Source organism: Neofelis nebulosa, chromosome 7, assembly GCF_028018385.1.
Source record: "Neofelis nebulosa isolate mNeoNeb1 chromosome 7, mNeoNeb1.pri, whole genome shotgun sequence".
Classification (NCBI taxonomy): domain Eukaryota; kingdom Metazoa; phylum Chordata; class Mammalia; order Carnivora; family Felidae; genus Neofelis; species Neofelis nebulosa.
The window spans coordinates 143,472,879-143,489,524 of NC_080788.1; the positions used below are offsets into that span (position 1 = coordinate 143,472,879).

Sequence of the window (16,646 nt, forward strand, 5' to 3'; positions counted from 1 at the left end):
CCTCCTCTCTTCAAGTCTTCCAGCCTTCCTGGCCACCTTGTCCAGGAAGCTTCCTCTAATGGTTCCAGGGCCGGTGGCTTCTCTCTCTCTCTCTCATGTCCTGGAGTGCTGGGTACCACACTGGGCATCTTTTAACATCCAAGGGCTCCTTTTAACATCACACCCTCTACGCCAGGCAAGATGGCTGTGCCCATTTTGCAGATTCAGAAAGTGAGTCTGCAGCCCAGAGTGTCTGGACCCCTCCAGGCAGCTCTGTGGGCCAGGATATGTCTCCCAGCCTTCTCCACCTGGGGCCAGGTGCTCTTATAAGGGCAAGGCAGGGGACAGCCAGGGAAAGGGAAGGAAATGGAGCCCTGCCTCAGCCCTGTGGTGGGAACAGCCAAGACACATGCCCTCTAGGGAGACACAGGACCAGATAGTCACCAAGACCCCTCTGAGCTCCCCCAAGCAGTTCACAGGTGTTGGAGAGGATTCTGCCACACGTAAGACCACAACAGTGCTGGGTTATTGTTCGCCTCACAGCAGAAAACCACGAAAGTCACAAACCCACCCAGGGGTCTCGAGCCCATGAACCCCCAGACACAACAGTACGGCCATACACTAACCACTCAGCAACACCCGGTGTCTGAGAGCTTTAAACGTAGTAAGATGGATATTTCCATAGTCTTGGAGCGGGGCAGGAAGACACCAAAGGGAAAACTCTAAAGAAAAAAAAAAAAAAAAGCCAATCCATTTGAACGCATTAAAAAAAAAAAAGCTGCTGTGATAGCAAAAGACAAATTGTGAAGGAGAAAAATAATCGCAACATGTAGGACAAAGAGTTAAAAGCCTCCTATACAAAGAACTCCCAACAATCAACAAGCGGATGACCATCCCAAGAGAAAAAAGAAGAAATTAAAATGTCCAATTAAACGTTGGAAACAATCATCCAAAAACTGCAAATTAAACACAGTGAACTAGTATGTGTCACGTGGTCGGTCTGATTAAAAGGTTTGCCAACCCCAGCTGCAGGCGAGGGCGTGGGAAACCGGGACCCGGACATTTCTTGGGAGGGAGGGGAGCAAGTCCACCCTGCTGGACTGCGGCCTGGTGCCGTGGAGGTGACTTGGTGGCATGCAGTGAAAGCTGTTGTGCAGGTGCGGGCCCTTTAACCTGCAATCCCCAGGGAAGGGCTGAGCACCCCAGGTCTAGAAGGAGTCGCCGGCTGGAATGACGGCGACTACGCTGGTAAAAATGACTTCGCAGGACCCTAAATGACAGCGAAGGGCGGCCACCGTGCATTAAGCTATAAAATACAGGACAGAACGGGCAAATGGGGTTCTTCGGTATAAGCTCTGTTTAAAAAAAAAAAAAAAAAGTGTCTCTCTCGTTGCACATTTGCTTCCTTCGAGGCGCTCAGTCGGCCCTAAACTCCCTGAGCTCAGCGGCCTCTGCGGACCCAGGAGGTCTGCCTTCGCGGGCAGGACGGCGCATCCCGCACACGGAGGGTCCCCGGGGGCGGACCCCTGCCCCACCACGTCGCCGCGACCCAAGTTCACGCCCGGCGAGTGGCTTGCATCCCACAACCGGGACGCAACAGTCGAGACACGCTTCCCAGGCACGCGGCTCCGGGCTCGGGTCCTCGGATCCTGGACCCCAGGACGCAGGCAGACACGCAGGGGAGTTTCAGACCCGGGCAGGGGGGCTGTCGGGGACCCGGGGCAGGGACCCTTGGAGGAGGAGGAGAGGTGGCACTCCCACCCTCCCCGAAGCAGGGGCGGAGGAGTGCGCGCCGGGCACCCGGGCCGGCGCAGGAGCAACCCCGGGGCTCCGCTGGCCCGCGCCGTCTGACCGCCACGCGGGGCTGTCCCCACCCCGCGGCAGGGGCCGAGCTGCGCTCACCGAGCATCTCTTTGCGCCGCTGCGTGTGCGGCTGGTCGGTGTAGACCCACTCGAAATCCGTGCGACCCGCGCAGTTGCCCATGGTGGGGCCCGGAGCGCAGCACGGAGCGCGGCGCGCCGCTCCGCTCGCTTCCACCTGTCTGCCCGCCGGCGCCGCGGCGCGGGGACCTGAAGGCCGCTGGAGGCGGGGCGGGGCCGAGGGCGGGGCCGGGGCGCCTCGGGAGGCGCGAGGGGCGGGCACCGCGGGGCTGGGGCGCCGCCCCGAGCCGAGCCCGGGTTACCTTGGCTCGAAATGGGACTATCCGCGCGCCACCCGCGGGAGTCCCGGCCGCCAGGCTGTGCGGGGACCTTCCGATGCGCTCGCTTCCCCCCCCGCCCCCCCCCCCGCCTAGCTCGCCCCGGACGGGTCGTCCGGTTTCATGCAGGCCCCGCCCCGCGGAGCGCCAGCTCTCCCCGTGGCCCAGACGCACTGGCGCTCCCGCCGCCCCTGCCCCCACCGACGAGCCTGTGACAGCGCCCCCTCCCGGTGGGGTCGGGGGTCAGGAGACGAGAGCTTAAATGGAAGGGACAGTGCGAGTCAAAGGAAGGTGGTCGGGAAAGACACAGCGATTCTCCCTCGCCTACCGATTCCCTACTCAGCCCTTTCACGCAGTAATGCAGTGGGCAGACGATGTGTCTGTGACAACCTCTTTCGGGTGAGTCAGCCCCACCCCTGCCTTCAGGAAAATCGAGGGACACAGGGACACAGGCACGGAAGAGGTCTATTATGACTCAGGGTGATACATGCCATGACACAGGTAGGGGTAGCTAGCCAGGGTCCAGAAGAGGGGTCTTTTGCATTGGGCCTTAGAGGATGAGTAGGAGTCAACAGCCAGAAAAGGGGAAGGGCACTGGTGGTGGCAGGAACAGCAGGTGCAAAGGCCCAGGGACCCGGAAGAACCCGGACATTGTTAAAACAGAGGGTCCAGTGTTTGGTGGCTGGGGGACACAGGGCTCTTCCTTTTCACCTTTTCAGGGATTCTGCTCTCTTCTTCCTCTCGCTCCCTCGGAGCTTTGGAGGGAGTGCCGGTTGACCTGAGGACCAGGGCCTGGCCTGGCCTGGGAGCTGCCGGGGTAGCAGACTGGCCTGGCAGCTGAAGGTGCCACAAGGTGGGGAGGTGCTAATGGTGGGATTCCCTCCAGCCTCCTGGCAGTCCACGGCCCAGGCTTGTGGTACAGTTGGCAGACCTCCCTCAGCCCAGGGCCAAAGGCAGTCCTGGCATGAGCTGGAAAGGAAAGCAATGGTGCAGGGTCCAGGTGTGCGAAAGTGAGGCGGCACAGAGATTGGGTTCCCAGTCCAGCAGGAAGACCATCGGAGCTGCCCTCGCGCACCCACCGGGGGCACCCGGCCCAGCTTGCACGCCCTCAAAGGCAGAACTCACCGCTCCCCACGGCAACCTGTTCTTTTTTCAGCCAAAGGGACCCTCCCACCAGCTGGCCCTTTACCGATGAGTAAACCGAGGCTCAGAGCTGAAGAGGGCCTTGCCTAAGTACACAAAAAGAAGCAGCAAAGCAGGGACAGGCCCCTGATCTTTGACAACATCAGAGTGTTAGCCCCCGTGTCGCACTCAGGGAGATCTGAGTCCCGGCTCTGCCCTGTGGGACACCGTGAGGCCTGCCGGCTGCCTCCCCCCTGCGGCACGGATCAGAAAACTTCATTCATACATCCGGCCCAGGACTCAACCCGTGCAGACGAAACTAGCCCAGTGTCCCCACTTGACAGATGAGCAGACTTAAGCCAAGGTGGAGACAAGTCAAAGGGCACCTGGACAGAGACTTGAGAGCATGACTCCCAATCTGATGCCCTGACCAAGTAATTCCCAAGTCCCCGAGGCCAGCCTGACCCACAGAAACTGCCTTCAAGATGGTGAAGTAACCTCCCCGTCATGCCCCTGGTCCTAGCGATGAAAGAGAGTACATATTCGTCTGTAAGGGGGTGTCCTGGGTGGGATCCCGGACCAGAAGAGGGGCATTAGGTAAAAACTTAGAGAATCTGAATAAACTATGGGCTTCAGTTAATAATAATGGATCAGGGGGCACCTGGGTGGCCCAGTCGGGTAAGCATCAGACTCCTGATTTTAGCTCAGGTCATTATCTCATGGTTCATGAACTCAAGCCCCACATTGGGCTCTGCACTGACAGTGTGGAGTCTGCTTGGGATTCTCTCTCTCTCTCTCTCTCTCTCTCTCTCTCTCTCTCTCTCTGCCCCTCCCCCACTTGCTCTCTCTTTCAAAATAAATAAACTTCAAAAAAATAGTAATGTATCTGTAGTGATTCTTGAATTATAACAAACACATCATACTCCTATAAGATCTTAAAATAAAGGATATTGGGTGTGGAAGCTATGTGAATTCTTGACAGTATGCTCCCATTATTTCAATAAATCATAAAGTTTATTTTAAAATGAAGTTTATTCTTCAAAAATCCTTATGATGTATGGTCTATGTAGCCACTCTCCTGTGACTTCTCCATAACCTTCCCCGCCCCCATTGCCCTGGGAGGGGCAGCAGCCGGGGTGGGGGGCTCACCGACTCTCAGGAGGGACCCCGACCGGAGGCCCGGGTGTCTCCCATTGCCTGTGAGGAGCTGAGGGTACCTACCCCCCTCCGAAGTCTTAGCTGTAGTGTTTGCCATCCCAACACAAAGCCCGATTCTGCCGTGCACCTTTGCAGAGAACAGGCCAGAATGCATTCCGCAGGGTGGCCCTTCCCACCCCTGCCCAAAGCCAGGAGGCTAACAGCCCGTGAGTCACAGTCTGTTGACAAGGACTTCCCTCCCTTCGTGAAGGAAGGGCAACCATCCCCAAGAAAGGGAAGAACTCCCCACCTGGGAAAACAGAGCTGTTGGAAAAGCAGAACCAGACTGAGAAACGACAATACTTTTTCCAGGAGGCACAAAAGGCTACTGCCATTTCACCCATGAAGTAAATAAATAAACCAGAGATGGACATATATAGATCGCTGGTTTACAAGAAAAGAATCTTGAGGGTGCTTGGGTGGCCCTGTGGGTTGGGTGTCTGACTCTTTTTTTAAAAAGAATTGTTTTTTCAACGTTTATTTATTTTTGAGACAGAGAGAGACAGAGCATGAACGGGGGAGGGTCAGAGAGAGGGACACACAGAATCTGAAACAGGCTCCAGGCTCCGAGCTGTCAGCACAGAGCCCGACGCGGGGCTTGAACTCACGGACCGCGAGATCATGACCTGAGCTAAAGTCGGCCGCTTAACCGACTGAGCCACCCAGGTGCCCCGGGTATCTGACTCTTGATTTGGGCTCAGGTCATGATGTTACAGTTGTAAGATCAGGTCATGATCTCATGGCTGTAGGATCGAGCCCTGCATGGAGCTCTGCGCTTGGGATTCTCTTTCTCCCTCTCTGTCACTCCCCAGCTCCCACGTGCTCTCTCTCTCTCTCTCTCTCTCTCTCTCTCTCTCAGAATAAATAAACTTAAAAAAAAAAGTTTTAATAAAATAAAAAAACTAAAAGAAAACCCTCCATTGAAATAGAAGTACATGAAAGAAAACAGACAGGAAGACAGGTACAGAATCCAAAAATCTGTCTCAAGAGATTTCTAGAATAGAGCAAATGGGGAGGTGTGACACTTGTGCCTCCATAGTCTTATTTTCCTCGTAGAAGTCATCTGTCACTGGAATTATAATTTAATTATGTGTGAGGATGACTATCCCTCTCTGACATAAAGCTTTATAGCATGTACTTATTTACCTGATTATTGTCTGTCTCCTCCCATAGAGTGTCTGTTCTCTTGGGTTCACCCCTGGTAACCCTAACGCCTAGAATATGGATGCCCTTAATAACAATTTACTAAATGAAACTCAACACCCAAAACACAAATAATCCAGTGAAGCAATGGGCAAAAGACATGAATAGACACTTCTCCAAAGAAGACACCCAGAGGGCCAACGGACAAAAAGATGCTCCACGTCACTCATCATCAGGGAAATACAAAGCAAAACCACGATGAGATACCACCTCACACCTGTCAGAATGGCCAACACGAACAACTCAAGGCAACAACAGATGTTGGCGAGGATGCGGAGAAAAAGGATCCCTTCTGCATTGTTGGTGGGAACGCAAGCTGGTGCAGCCACTCTGGAAAACAGGATGGAGGTTCCTCAAAAAGCTAAAAATAGAACCACCGTACGACCTATGTGGAATTTGAGAAACACTACAGTTGAACATAGGGGGAAGGGAAGCAAAAATAAGATAAAAACAGAGAGGGAGGGAAACCCTAAGAGACTCTTAAATACAGAGAACAGACTGAGGGCTGCTGGGGGGGGGGGATGGGCTAAATGAGTGACGGGCCTTGAGGAGGACACGTGTTGGGATGAGCACTGGGGGTTGCATGCAAGTGATGAATCATTAAATTCTATTCCTGAAAAAAATAGTAAATAATGCAAAAAAATACACACACAAGCAAACTAGCCCACTACTTGGTTCTGAAGCTAAAAATAGTAAAATGATAAAATGTATTTAGAATTAAAAAATAATTTACTAAGTGAAAGGATGGATGAATCACGTCAAACAAGAAATAAATGGGCTTTCCTAAGATCAGAAGTAAGACGCGAGTCTCACGACCTGAGCCGAAGTCGGACACTCAACCGACTGAGCCACCCAGGCGCCCCATCTGCCGTAATATCTCTTAAAGCACCACGCACCTGCCTCTGATCCAGGAATTTCACTGCTGGACACAGAGCTCAAAGAAACAAAAATATATATCCACCAAAGGCACGTGTAGGAATATTCATAACAGCTTTATTGGTAAAAGCCCAATCCTGGAGAGAATCCCAACCTCCAAGCACAGCGAATGGATAGACAGACTTCCCACGGTCATCCACACGCTGGAATAAAACAGGAAATGCTATGCACGCACCAACACGGTGTATCATCCGTGCATTTTGATTTTCTGTATTTCTTTTCTTTCTTTCTTTTTTTTTTTTTTAAGGTAATCTCTACATCCAAGGTTGGGGCTCGAACTCCCGACCCCAAGATCAAGAGTTGCATGCTCTTCTGACCGAGCCAGCCACACGCTCCTGATTTTCTGTATTTCTGGTGCTGACATCTGCAGACCCTGAAGAGACTGCCCCTCCCGGGGACTAACCCGTTCCTGGCGATGGTAAACGCCTGGCCTGAGAGCCTTCCCGGGCAAACTAACCCATCCAGAGCTCATGCGGGCCACCCCCTCCTCCTCCACACGTCCAAGGACGACTGGAATAAAATGATTCAGGCTGACCAGTCCTAAACCTGTTTACCCTGCCTCACCACACCTTCCCGTGGAAACCACATTCAAGGCTCCTGGCCTCTCTGCCCCAGCCTCCGGGGTGGCCCTGTGACCTAAGGTGTGCGCCCTCCTCCCTGGAACTGTACATAACAATGGCAGTTGTCTCCCGATCCGCGGGCCTAATAAAATTGGTGTGGTAAACAAGCAGCACAGCAAGCCTCAGTGGGGACTGATATGCCACCAGGATGCCAGGGGCTATTGACCCACTGCACCAGGTGTGAGCTGCAGCCTGGGCCTGGGTGAAGCCTGCAGGTGCCCTCCTCCCCACCCCCCACCCCCCACCCCCCACCGCTGGCGCATTTGCCTGGGGTGGCCCCGGACTCCCACCCGGACCTCCTTAGGCTCTGGTCTGAGCTGTGACCTACCTAGACTGCAGGGTTCCCGGGCACCCCTTTTCTTGGGGGACTAGCTGAGTGTATGGCCAGGCCAGAGTGCACAGCACGGACACCCTGCTCCCTGCCTTTCAGCCTGCCCAGCGGAGCACGTGGGTAACACCCGTGCGCAGAGCCACCCGTGAGTTCAAACCACACACAGAGCCAAGGCAAGGGCAACCCGCTCGGGGACCACAGCACCCCACAGGTCCTGTGGGAAAGGCCGCGATTGTGCTGTTTGCCTGCGATAGTCCCAATTCCTCCCCTGACTTAGTGGGGGTAGGAGGGATCACACCCATGGAGAATCTGGAGGGAGGGAGGAGGGGGGGGGGAAGAGGACAGGCAGGAGGAGGGGGAGAGAAAGGAGGACGAGGGAAGAGGGGGAGAAGAAGGAACCAGGCCACTGGGCCCCTGTCCCCAATACCCAACATTACTAAAATTACTAACTCCACCCAATCTCTCCACCCAGGAGAGATTTTGCCCTTAGAGATTTGGCTGACAGGTTCTACTCGGCTCCCATTTCAGTGTGCCCTCAGCCCGTCTGCCTTCACCCGTGAAGTGACACACACCTTTTCCAGGCTACCCGGGGCGTCCACAGCCTTGGCTTCCCCCACCATCCTCGCAGACAAGACCTGGCCGGCACCCGCCTTCCTCCAGGAGCACAGGCATCAGACATTACATGGCTGACATCTTCCTCTAGCGAGAGTCATCCGACACACCCCTTAAGGTCGTACAAATCCACATCTGTTAGTCCTTTTGGCAACACGTTCCTCATTTAGAAATTCTACCTAAATCTGGGGCACCTGGGTGGCTCAGTCGGTTGCACGGCAGACTTCGGCTCAGGGCATGATCTCACGGTCCGTGAGTTGGGGCCCTGCGTTGGGCTCACTGTCTTCGGTGCAGAGCCTGTTTGGGATCCTCTGTCCCCCTCTCTCTCTGACCCTCCCCCACTCACACTCTCTCTCTCTCTCTCCAAGATCAATTCTACGTGGGGCACCTGGGTGGCTCAGTCAGTTAAGCGTACGGCTTCACTTCAGGTCATGATCTTGCAGTTCATGAGTTCGAGCCCCGCATTGGGCTCTGTGCTGACGGCTCAGAGCCTGGAGCCTGCTTTGGATTCTGTGTCTCCCTCCCCTGCTCTGTCTCTGTCTCTCTCAAAAATAAATAAACATGAAAAAAAAAAAACTTTTTTTAACCTTTATTCATTTTTGAGACAGAGAGAGACGGAGCATGAACGGGGGAGGGTCAGAGAGAGGGAGACACAGAATCTGAAACAGGCTCCAGGCTCTGAGCTGTCAGCACAGAGCCCGACGCGGGGCTCGAACTCACTGACCGCGAGATCGTGACCTGAGCTGAAGTTGGACGTTTAACCGACTGAGCCACCCAGGCGCCCCGAAAAAAAATTTTTTAATAAAAATAAATTCTACCTAAATCTGAGGCTACTACTTAGAATCAGCCCAGCTTCAGTGGGACCCCGCTGATGAAAGGCTCTAAGATCTGTCCCAAGTGAGTCAACAGGCACTCCCGCCATGCCTCGGTGACACCTTCACCCCTTCACTGCAGAGGTCTCACCCATCTCCTCTCCTGCCCCTGGGCTCTCTGGACCACCCAGGATGGCCATTAGGGCTTCTGATGCCCCAAATGCCCCAAGGGCTTCTGATGCAACAAATGCTCCTCTTTGCCTCTGGCTAAACACTGTTAAAAACAAACTTGCTGGCTACATACTGGGCTTTCCCACTAATAGAGGTGCTCACACACGCCGAGCCTAGGACCCTCCATGCAGCTACCTCTTTGCTTGAGTCATGGAAGCGGCACCCCACGAGCTCAGCACGGCTGATGAGGCCTCCCTCAACAGGAAGGAGCCAAACCTGGGCCCTCTGGCATATTCCACCCGGCCTTCCCTGTCTTCATTCCCTGGCCAAACGCCATGTGCTCCTCCCAGGGGGGAGGTCACCCCTCCCCCGGCCCCTTGGCTACCCAGGAGCCTCCCATTAACTGAATGAACACCAATGAGAGTGTGAATTGCACCGTCCACCATCATAAAAATGGCAGCGCTCATTGGAACATGGCTGCTTTTCATCTCTTAGGGTGTCCCAGACAAAGGACAGGACCCAATGTCAACATACTTGGCCAGACTTCCGGCAGTCATCTCTGCACTGGTGCCCTGGCCAACAGCTGGTCCTGCTGCGCGTTGATTTTCACACTGTTGGGCCACTGACTGACAGTGAAGAACTCTGGGAATCTCTTGCTTCACAGATACCCAAAATGTAAACCCAAATCCCGCCCCCCCCCATCCTAAAGCCACAGAACAAGGTCTGGCCAGCCCACTCCCATCCCCTCTGGAGTTACAGACAGGTAGCAACCAGGTACCCATTTCACTTCTCAACGTACACAGTGCTGGGCTCTTGGAAGAGGCCCTCAGTAGAACTTTCCTGTCCATGAGGGGCGCCAGAGAAGTTACCTGAGAGACGTAATGGTTTCCTCAAATGTTTTATTTTCAAATTCCAATCCAGCAAATCGACCCCTAACAAGGCCTCTGTCTTGCCCCAGGCCTTAAACTCTCTTAATTCAAGGTCCTCGGCCAATTCAAAACTCAATGTTGAGTTTAAAAAATCTTCTACCCACCTTTTCCTACATTTAAAGGGGGATTTGTCTCCCCTGGATGGACGTAAAGACTCATTATATATTATATATGGGCCTGTAATAACGGCTCCCCCTATCTTTATAAATTTCCAATCTTGCCCCCATCCCAGAAGGACTGGGGGCCAGAGCGAGGACACCTATTCTCCTGGACCCATTAACCCCAGACTGTCCCATGGGCCAGGCAGCTGCTCATCTGATAGGGGGCCCATCTGAGCCTGATTCATACACTCACACACACACATGGAATAAACACAACACCTGTCAAGTGCAACCACACCCTTTCTGTGGATTATTGGTGTCAGTACTCTCTGTCTGGGCGCTTTCATTGGTTTGTGATCAAAGGCCCAAACCCTCCCAGTGACCCATTGTTTCAACCAAGTATCGAGTTTGCTTAATCCAAGCCCCACAAAGACCTCAACACTCTACCACCAACCAAACCAACAACTGAAGCAAAGGGCCCGTAGTCATCGGCCAGATCGGAGGGCCTTCGGTCAGACTCGCACTGGAGCCCCAGCTCAGCCTTGTCATAACACCCCAGAGCCACAAGAACACCCCATCTCCCCGCGTGGGGACCTGCTTGGAAAGCACAGCCCAGGCCCACATTTCAGATGACATCTCCGTGGTCCAGAAGCTTGAGATCACTGGGACAACTTCACGCAGATGCTTGAACCTCTGCCCGCGGACCGCCCCCGCTAAGGCACCAAGTGGACACGGACCCTGCCTGCTTATCTTCCTTTGAGATTAGGAATTCTACTGTGTTTCTGAGCTTGCTGTCTGCTTAGCCAGGAAGCTACACACCTATGTGTACATGTGCCAACACTCCCACGCCTAAAGGGAAATCTGGCCAAGGTTACTACTGTCCCTGCCGGTCCACCGATTAGTGGAGACATTGCTTTCCCCAGGGGGCACCTGCCTCACACCAATTAAACCCTGACCCCCCTGGGGAGAGGACTCCTTCTTCCCCCATCTTTGTCCCTTTTCCTACTACCCGCTCCAGCTTTTCACCAAGACCTCTGGCCCTGTGGTTCGTCCCATGACCGTGACCGCCCTTCTTCCTGATCACACGTGTCCCCCACATAACTTCACACAGACTTTCTTAAACCAGCCGTTCAAGCCCCCAACAGCATAACTGCTGAACCTGCCACCTTGACCCTCGAAACACACACCAAGGTGGTATTCTTGAAAGAGAACAAAATGAACACACACACACACACACACACACACACACACACACAGGAAAACCTTGGGCTGGGAGTAACTTGTCCTGTAGGGTTCCGCAAGACGAGCAAACATTGCTAACAAATTTTAACTTGATAAACGCGCCAGGTCTTGCGATGCGACTGGAATGTGATGCCAAAGCCTCAGAGGGCCAATTGCACTAATCATTTATTTTCCGTAATTCTGATGTTACGATATCTTGTTGGTCTTGAAGAGCCTGCCCTTCTCAGGGCTAGCCAGTTCTTAGAGATAGTAAATGACTAGCCTCTAAGTGTGACTTTCACGTACAAAGGTATCTATTCAGAGCCCACGCACCACAATAGGAAGGAATAACAAAGTTGGAGGACTCACAGGACTAGATTTCTTTTTTTTTTTTTTTTAATGTTTACTTATTTAATTTTGAGAGAGAGAGAGAGAGTGGGCACAGGTCCATACACCCAAGCAGGGGAGAGGCAGAGAGAGAATTCCAAGCAGGCCACGCTGTCAGCCCAGGGCCCGGCGTAGGGCTTGATCCCACAAACTGAGATCAGGACCCGAGCCAAAACCAAGAGTTGGACACTTAACCAACTGGGCTACCCAGGCACCCCTCATAACTATGATTTCTAGACTTAACTACAAGACAGTGTGCCCTGGTGAAAGAACAGACACATAGATCAATGGAACATAATAGAAAGCCAAGAAATAGACCCACACAAATTTAGTCAACTGATCTTGGAATGTGAGAGGTAAGTAAGATGATTTCTTACCAGAAATACCAAATAAAAGCTGTGCTGCGTAGTTAACGGTAGGTTTACAACCTGTTGGGAATATGTACCCAACACCCCACCGCCACAATGGAGTCCCAAACCCTTAGACACTTCACTTCCTGATTCCTCTGCCCCTCTCCATTTCATGAGCTTATTTTTTGAAGGCTTTGCAATGAGCATGCGCCAAAGACCTGAAGTCCCTGCGTCACCTCAAGGAATGTACATTGGTTCCAATCAGACTACTTTTTGCCTTACGTGGGCATAGGCGACTTCAGGGCAAAGCTGTAACCTCTGTAGTGCTCAGCCAATAAGGGACCAGGGGAGGGACTTACCTCTTCAGTGCTCAGCCAGTGAGGAACCAGGGGAGGGGCTTACCTCTGTAGTGCTCAGCCAATGAGGAATCGGGGGAGGGGCTTCTTGCTAGGAGATAAATTGTCTGCTGTTACTGCCTGGAGTGAGCCTGTCCATCAGACACCTGCTTTTGCAAGAACATTGATTAAAGCCTCGCTTCACTGTGTCCAAGTCTCCACGTCCCTCCTTTGATCGGGTCTGTGGGCTCATTTCTCGCATTGGACAACAGAGCAAGAGCAATTCAGTGGAAAAAGGATAGTCTCCTCAGAAAATGGCGCTGCAACCATTGGACGTCCGTATGCAAAAGAATAAATGAACTGAGACACAGACCTCACACAGAAATGGACTCAAAATGGGGGCACTCAGTCATTAAAGCATGTGACTCTCAACCTTGGGGTTGTGAGTTCAAGCCCCACGTTGGGGGTAGAGATTACTTAAAAATAAAATCTTAAAAAAATATATACTCAAAATTGATCACAGACCTAAATGTAAAATACAAAATGTCAAAACTTCTTGAGGAAAACCTAAATGACTTTGGGTTTGGTGATGAGTTTTTTTTTTTAAGTTTACTTATTTATTTTTGAGAGACAGTGAGAGTGGGGAAGAGGCAGAGAGAGAGAAAAGGAGAGAGAGAATCCCAAGCAGGCTCTGCGCTGTCAGCACAGAGCCCAACAAGAGGCTCAAGCTCACGAACTGTGAGATCATGACCTGAGCCGAAACCAAGAGTTGGATGCTTAATTGACTGAGCCACTCAGGTGCCCCTTGGTGATGAGTTTTTAAACACAACACCAACAGTACAATGCATGAAAGAGAAAAAAAAATATGGTTTAAACTTTATTAAAATGTGTAACTTAAAAAAAATTTTTTTAATGTTTATTTATTTTTAAGAGACAAAGCATGAGTGGGGGGAGGGGCAGAGATAAAGGGAAACACAGAATCTGAAGCAGGTTCCAGGCTCTGAGCTGTCAGCACAGAGTCCGGTGTTGGCTGGAACTCGTGAACCATGAGATCATGACCTGAGCTGAAGTCAGACACTCAACCGACTGAGCCACCCAGGTGCACCTAAAATGTATAACTTTTGTTCTGTAAAAGAAGGAGGAGACAAGCCACAGACTGGGAGAAAATACCTGCGAAACACAAATCTGAATCTAAAAGTCAACAGTAGAAGACAAAGAACCCAATTAACAAGTGGGCAAAAGATCTGAACAGACACCTAGCCACAGGAGACATAGACGACAGATGAGTGTATGAAAAGACACTTCAACATCATTTGTCATCGGGGAAATGCAAATTAGAGCAATAAACGAGATACCTTTACACCTACCAGAATGGATGATATCCGGGACACTGACAATACCAGATACTGACGAGGACTTGGAGTGAGAGGGACGCTCATTCATCGCTGGGGATTACACAATGGTGCGGCCACTTTGGAAGACAGTCTGGCAGTATCTCACAAAAGTAAACCACACAATCCAGCAGCTGTGTTCCTTGGTATTTGTTTACCTAAATGATGTGAAAACTTAGGCCCACACAAAACCTGTGTGTGCGTGTTTATAGCAACTTTATTTGTAGTTACCTAAAGCCTGAAGCAACCAAGGTGCCCTTCAATAGGTGAATGGATACGCAAACTGGTCCATCTAGACAAGGGAATATCAATCTGAGATAAAAGGAAATGAGCTGGGGGTGCCTGTCTGGCTCGGTGGGTGGAGCGTGCGACTCTCGATCTTGGGGTCATGAGTTTGAGCCCCACGTCAGGTGCAGAGATTATAAAAGAATAAATAAGTAAACCTTAAAAAAAAAAAAAAAGGAAATGAGCTAACACGTCACTAAAAGACACAGAAAAATCTTACATGCATATTGCTAAATGAAAGAAGCCAGTCTGTAAACACTAAGTACTGTATGATTCCAATTATATAACATACTAGAAAAGGTAAAGCTATAGAGACTATACAAACAGAACAGTAGTTTGCCAGGGGTGCTGGGGGGTGGTGAGGGTTGAACAGGTGCAACACAAGGGAATTTTTAAGGAGGGGAAATTATGGTGAAGGAGACAGCAACGGTGGGTAGAAGACATTAGCATTTATTAAAACTCAAAGACCTTGGTATCACAGAATGAATCTTCATGGACACACAGTTTTTTTTAATGTTTCTTTATTTTTTTTTATTTTTAAAAAAATTTTTTAACATTTATTTATTTTTGAGACAGAGAAAGACAGAGCATGAACAGGGGAGGAGCAGAGAGAGAGGGAGACACAGAATCTGAAACAGGCTCCAGGCTCTGAGCTGTCAGCACAGAACCCGACGCGGGGCTCGAACTCACGGACCGTGAGATCATGACCTGAGCCGAAGTCGGACGCTTAACCGACGAAGCCACCCAGGCACCCCTAATGTTTCTTTATTTTTGAGAGAGAGAGAGAGAGAGAGAGAGAGAGAGAGAGAGAGAGAGACACACACAAAGTGTGAGTGGGGGAGGAGCAGAGAGAGGGAGACACAGAATCTGAAGCAGGTTCCAGGTTCTGAGCTGTCAGCACAGACCCCGACCCGGGGCTCGGACCCACGAACCACAAGATCAGGACCTGAGCTGAAATCAAGAGTCAGAGGCTCAAGGACTAAGCCACCCAGGCACCCCTGTATGTTACACTTGAATTAAAAAGTGAACACAATATAACAATAACTGAAAAGCTGGGCATCACCATCTGGAAATACTGTATAGACATTTCTGGGCGCCCAAGAAGAGAAAAACCCCAAAGGCTTCCAAGAAGAAACAGAAAAGACATTACTTGCAAAAGAACAAGGCTCAGCTTGGCCACTGACCTCACCAGCCACACTGTGGGCAGGAAGGAGGTGGAGCAGGGCCCCTGCCCCACTCGTGCCTCTCCCACTGCAGCCTGGTCCACGCATGCGCATGTGCACACACGGCTGAACGCCCATCCCCACGCTTCCCTGTGTCCCCAAATTTCTTACCCCGCTCACCTGCCTCGTCTCCAATTTCTCATGCCCAGGCAGCAGGCACTACCTCTATACTCCTGGCACATCGCCCCTCGGTCATCAGCAGGGGTCAGCAGGGAGAACCAGGCTGCTGCGGCCGGGAGCGCACTTGGGACCTTGTAGGAAGTTATCAGCTGCCTGATGAAGCTCACCAGATCACCAGAGGTCTCCTCTATCGGGCCGGGGAGGTTGACCGGCAGACAGCCTGGCCCTCAGGTTTAATCCTTGACACCTCTTTGGTTATGTCATTTTCAGATGTGTGCCTTAAGGACAAAATAAAAACCGGTTGGAGAAGTCGGCCCCGTTTCGGGGTGGGGGTGGGGGGTTTCAACTGCACACCACACACAAACACAAACGGGTGTCGACATCTGGAGCCTGGAACATGGTATCCGCCCCTCTGGCAGGCATTAGCTCCAAGCCAGAAGTCAAGCCCTCCTCCAGATCCAGGCCGGGGCCACCCTGGGTTAACAGTGACAATTCTTGTCCTTCTGTGAGCTGGGAGTCCTCACCGTTTCACCGTGGACGACACAGGCCCAGTTAGAAGCCTGTCTGGCTCGTGGGCATTCCTCCAGGATATGGATGTCCACGGAGCTGGGGCTTCCAGATCCAAGCTCTGGAATGTTCTTGGTTTCCAGGGCTGGCTCCCCAGCCCAGGCCCAGGTGTAACAGTGTGGCAGCCAGGCGCTGGAGCGGCCTGGGGTTGGCACACTGCAGACTCCGTCCCCTCCTGCCGCCCGTCCGTGGGCCTCGTCAGGATTCACCTCCACAGGGGGGGCTCCTGGACCCGACGGTCTGCAGGGACCCGTTCAGATGGTGTGTGGAGTGCTGCCGTCCCCACCCAGTGGAAACACTTTCCATGCTGAGGTCCGTGGAGCTGGTCCGGGGACAGAGGAGGCTGACGGTTGAAATGCTGGCAGGGAGGCAGGAAGACACCGGGGTCCCCCCACCCGATGCACCAATTCACCGTGGAAGTCAGTGTCAACCACTCAGCCCCACACATGGACCCTGTTGGGGTTCGGGTCATGGCCCCCTTGGAGTAGAGTGGGTTTGAAGAGGAAAACCCCCTGGAACTCAACAGAGTGCAGGGTAATGTGGGATTTCGGGCAGA

The 16,646-nt window shown here is 52.3% G+C and overlaps 1 protein-coding gene across 7 annotated transcripts in view; it reads right to left on the reverse strand.

Moving 5' to 3' along the window:
- DEGS2 (delta 4-desaturase, sphingolipid 2) overlaps positions 1 to 16,646 on the reverse strand; it is a 72,752-nt gene that overhangs the window by 19,806 nt on the left and 36,300 nt on the right. For 2 of the 7 annotated variants that reach the window (XM_058740722.1, XM_058740724.1), the window contains exon 3: positions 12,572 to 12,824. The exons of 2 other annotated variants lie outside the window; for them this stretch is intronic. Coding sequence is in view for 2 of the 5 variants with exons in the window: in XM_058740720.1 (XP_058596703.1) it covers positions 606 to 701; positions 1,882 to 1,963 (178 nt within the window). In the remaining 3 variants the exon portion in view is untranslated. Of the gene's footprint in view, positions 1 to 605; positions 702 to 1,881; positions 2,042 to 12,571; positions 12,825 to 13,871; positions 14,063 to 16,646 lie in introns of those variants that run through there. 3 more of the 7 variants (XM_058740725.1, XM_058740720.1, XM_058740721.1) reach the window with 3 other exon arrangements.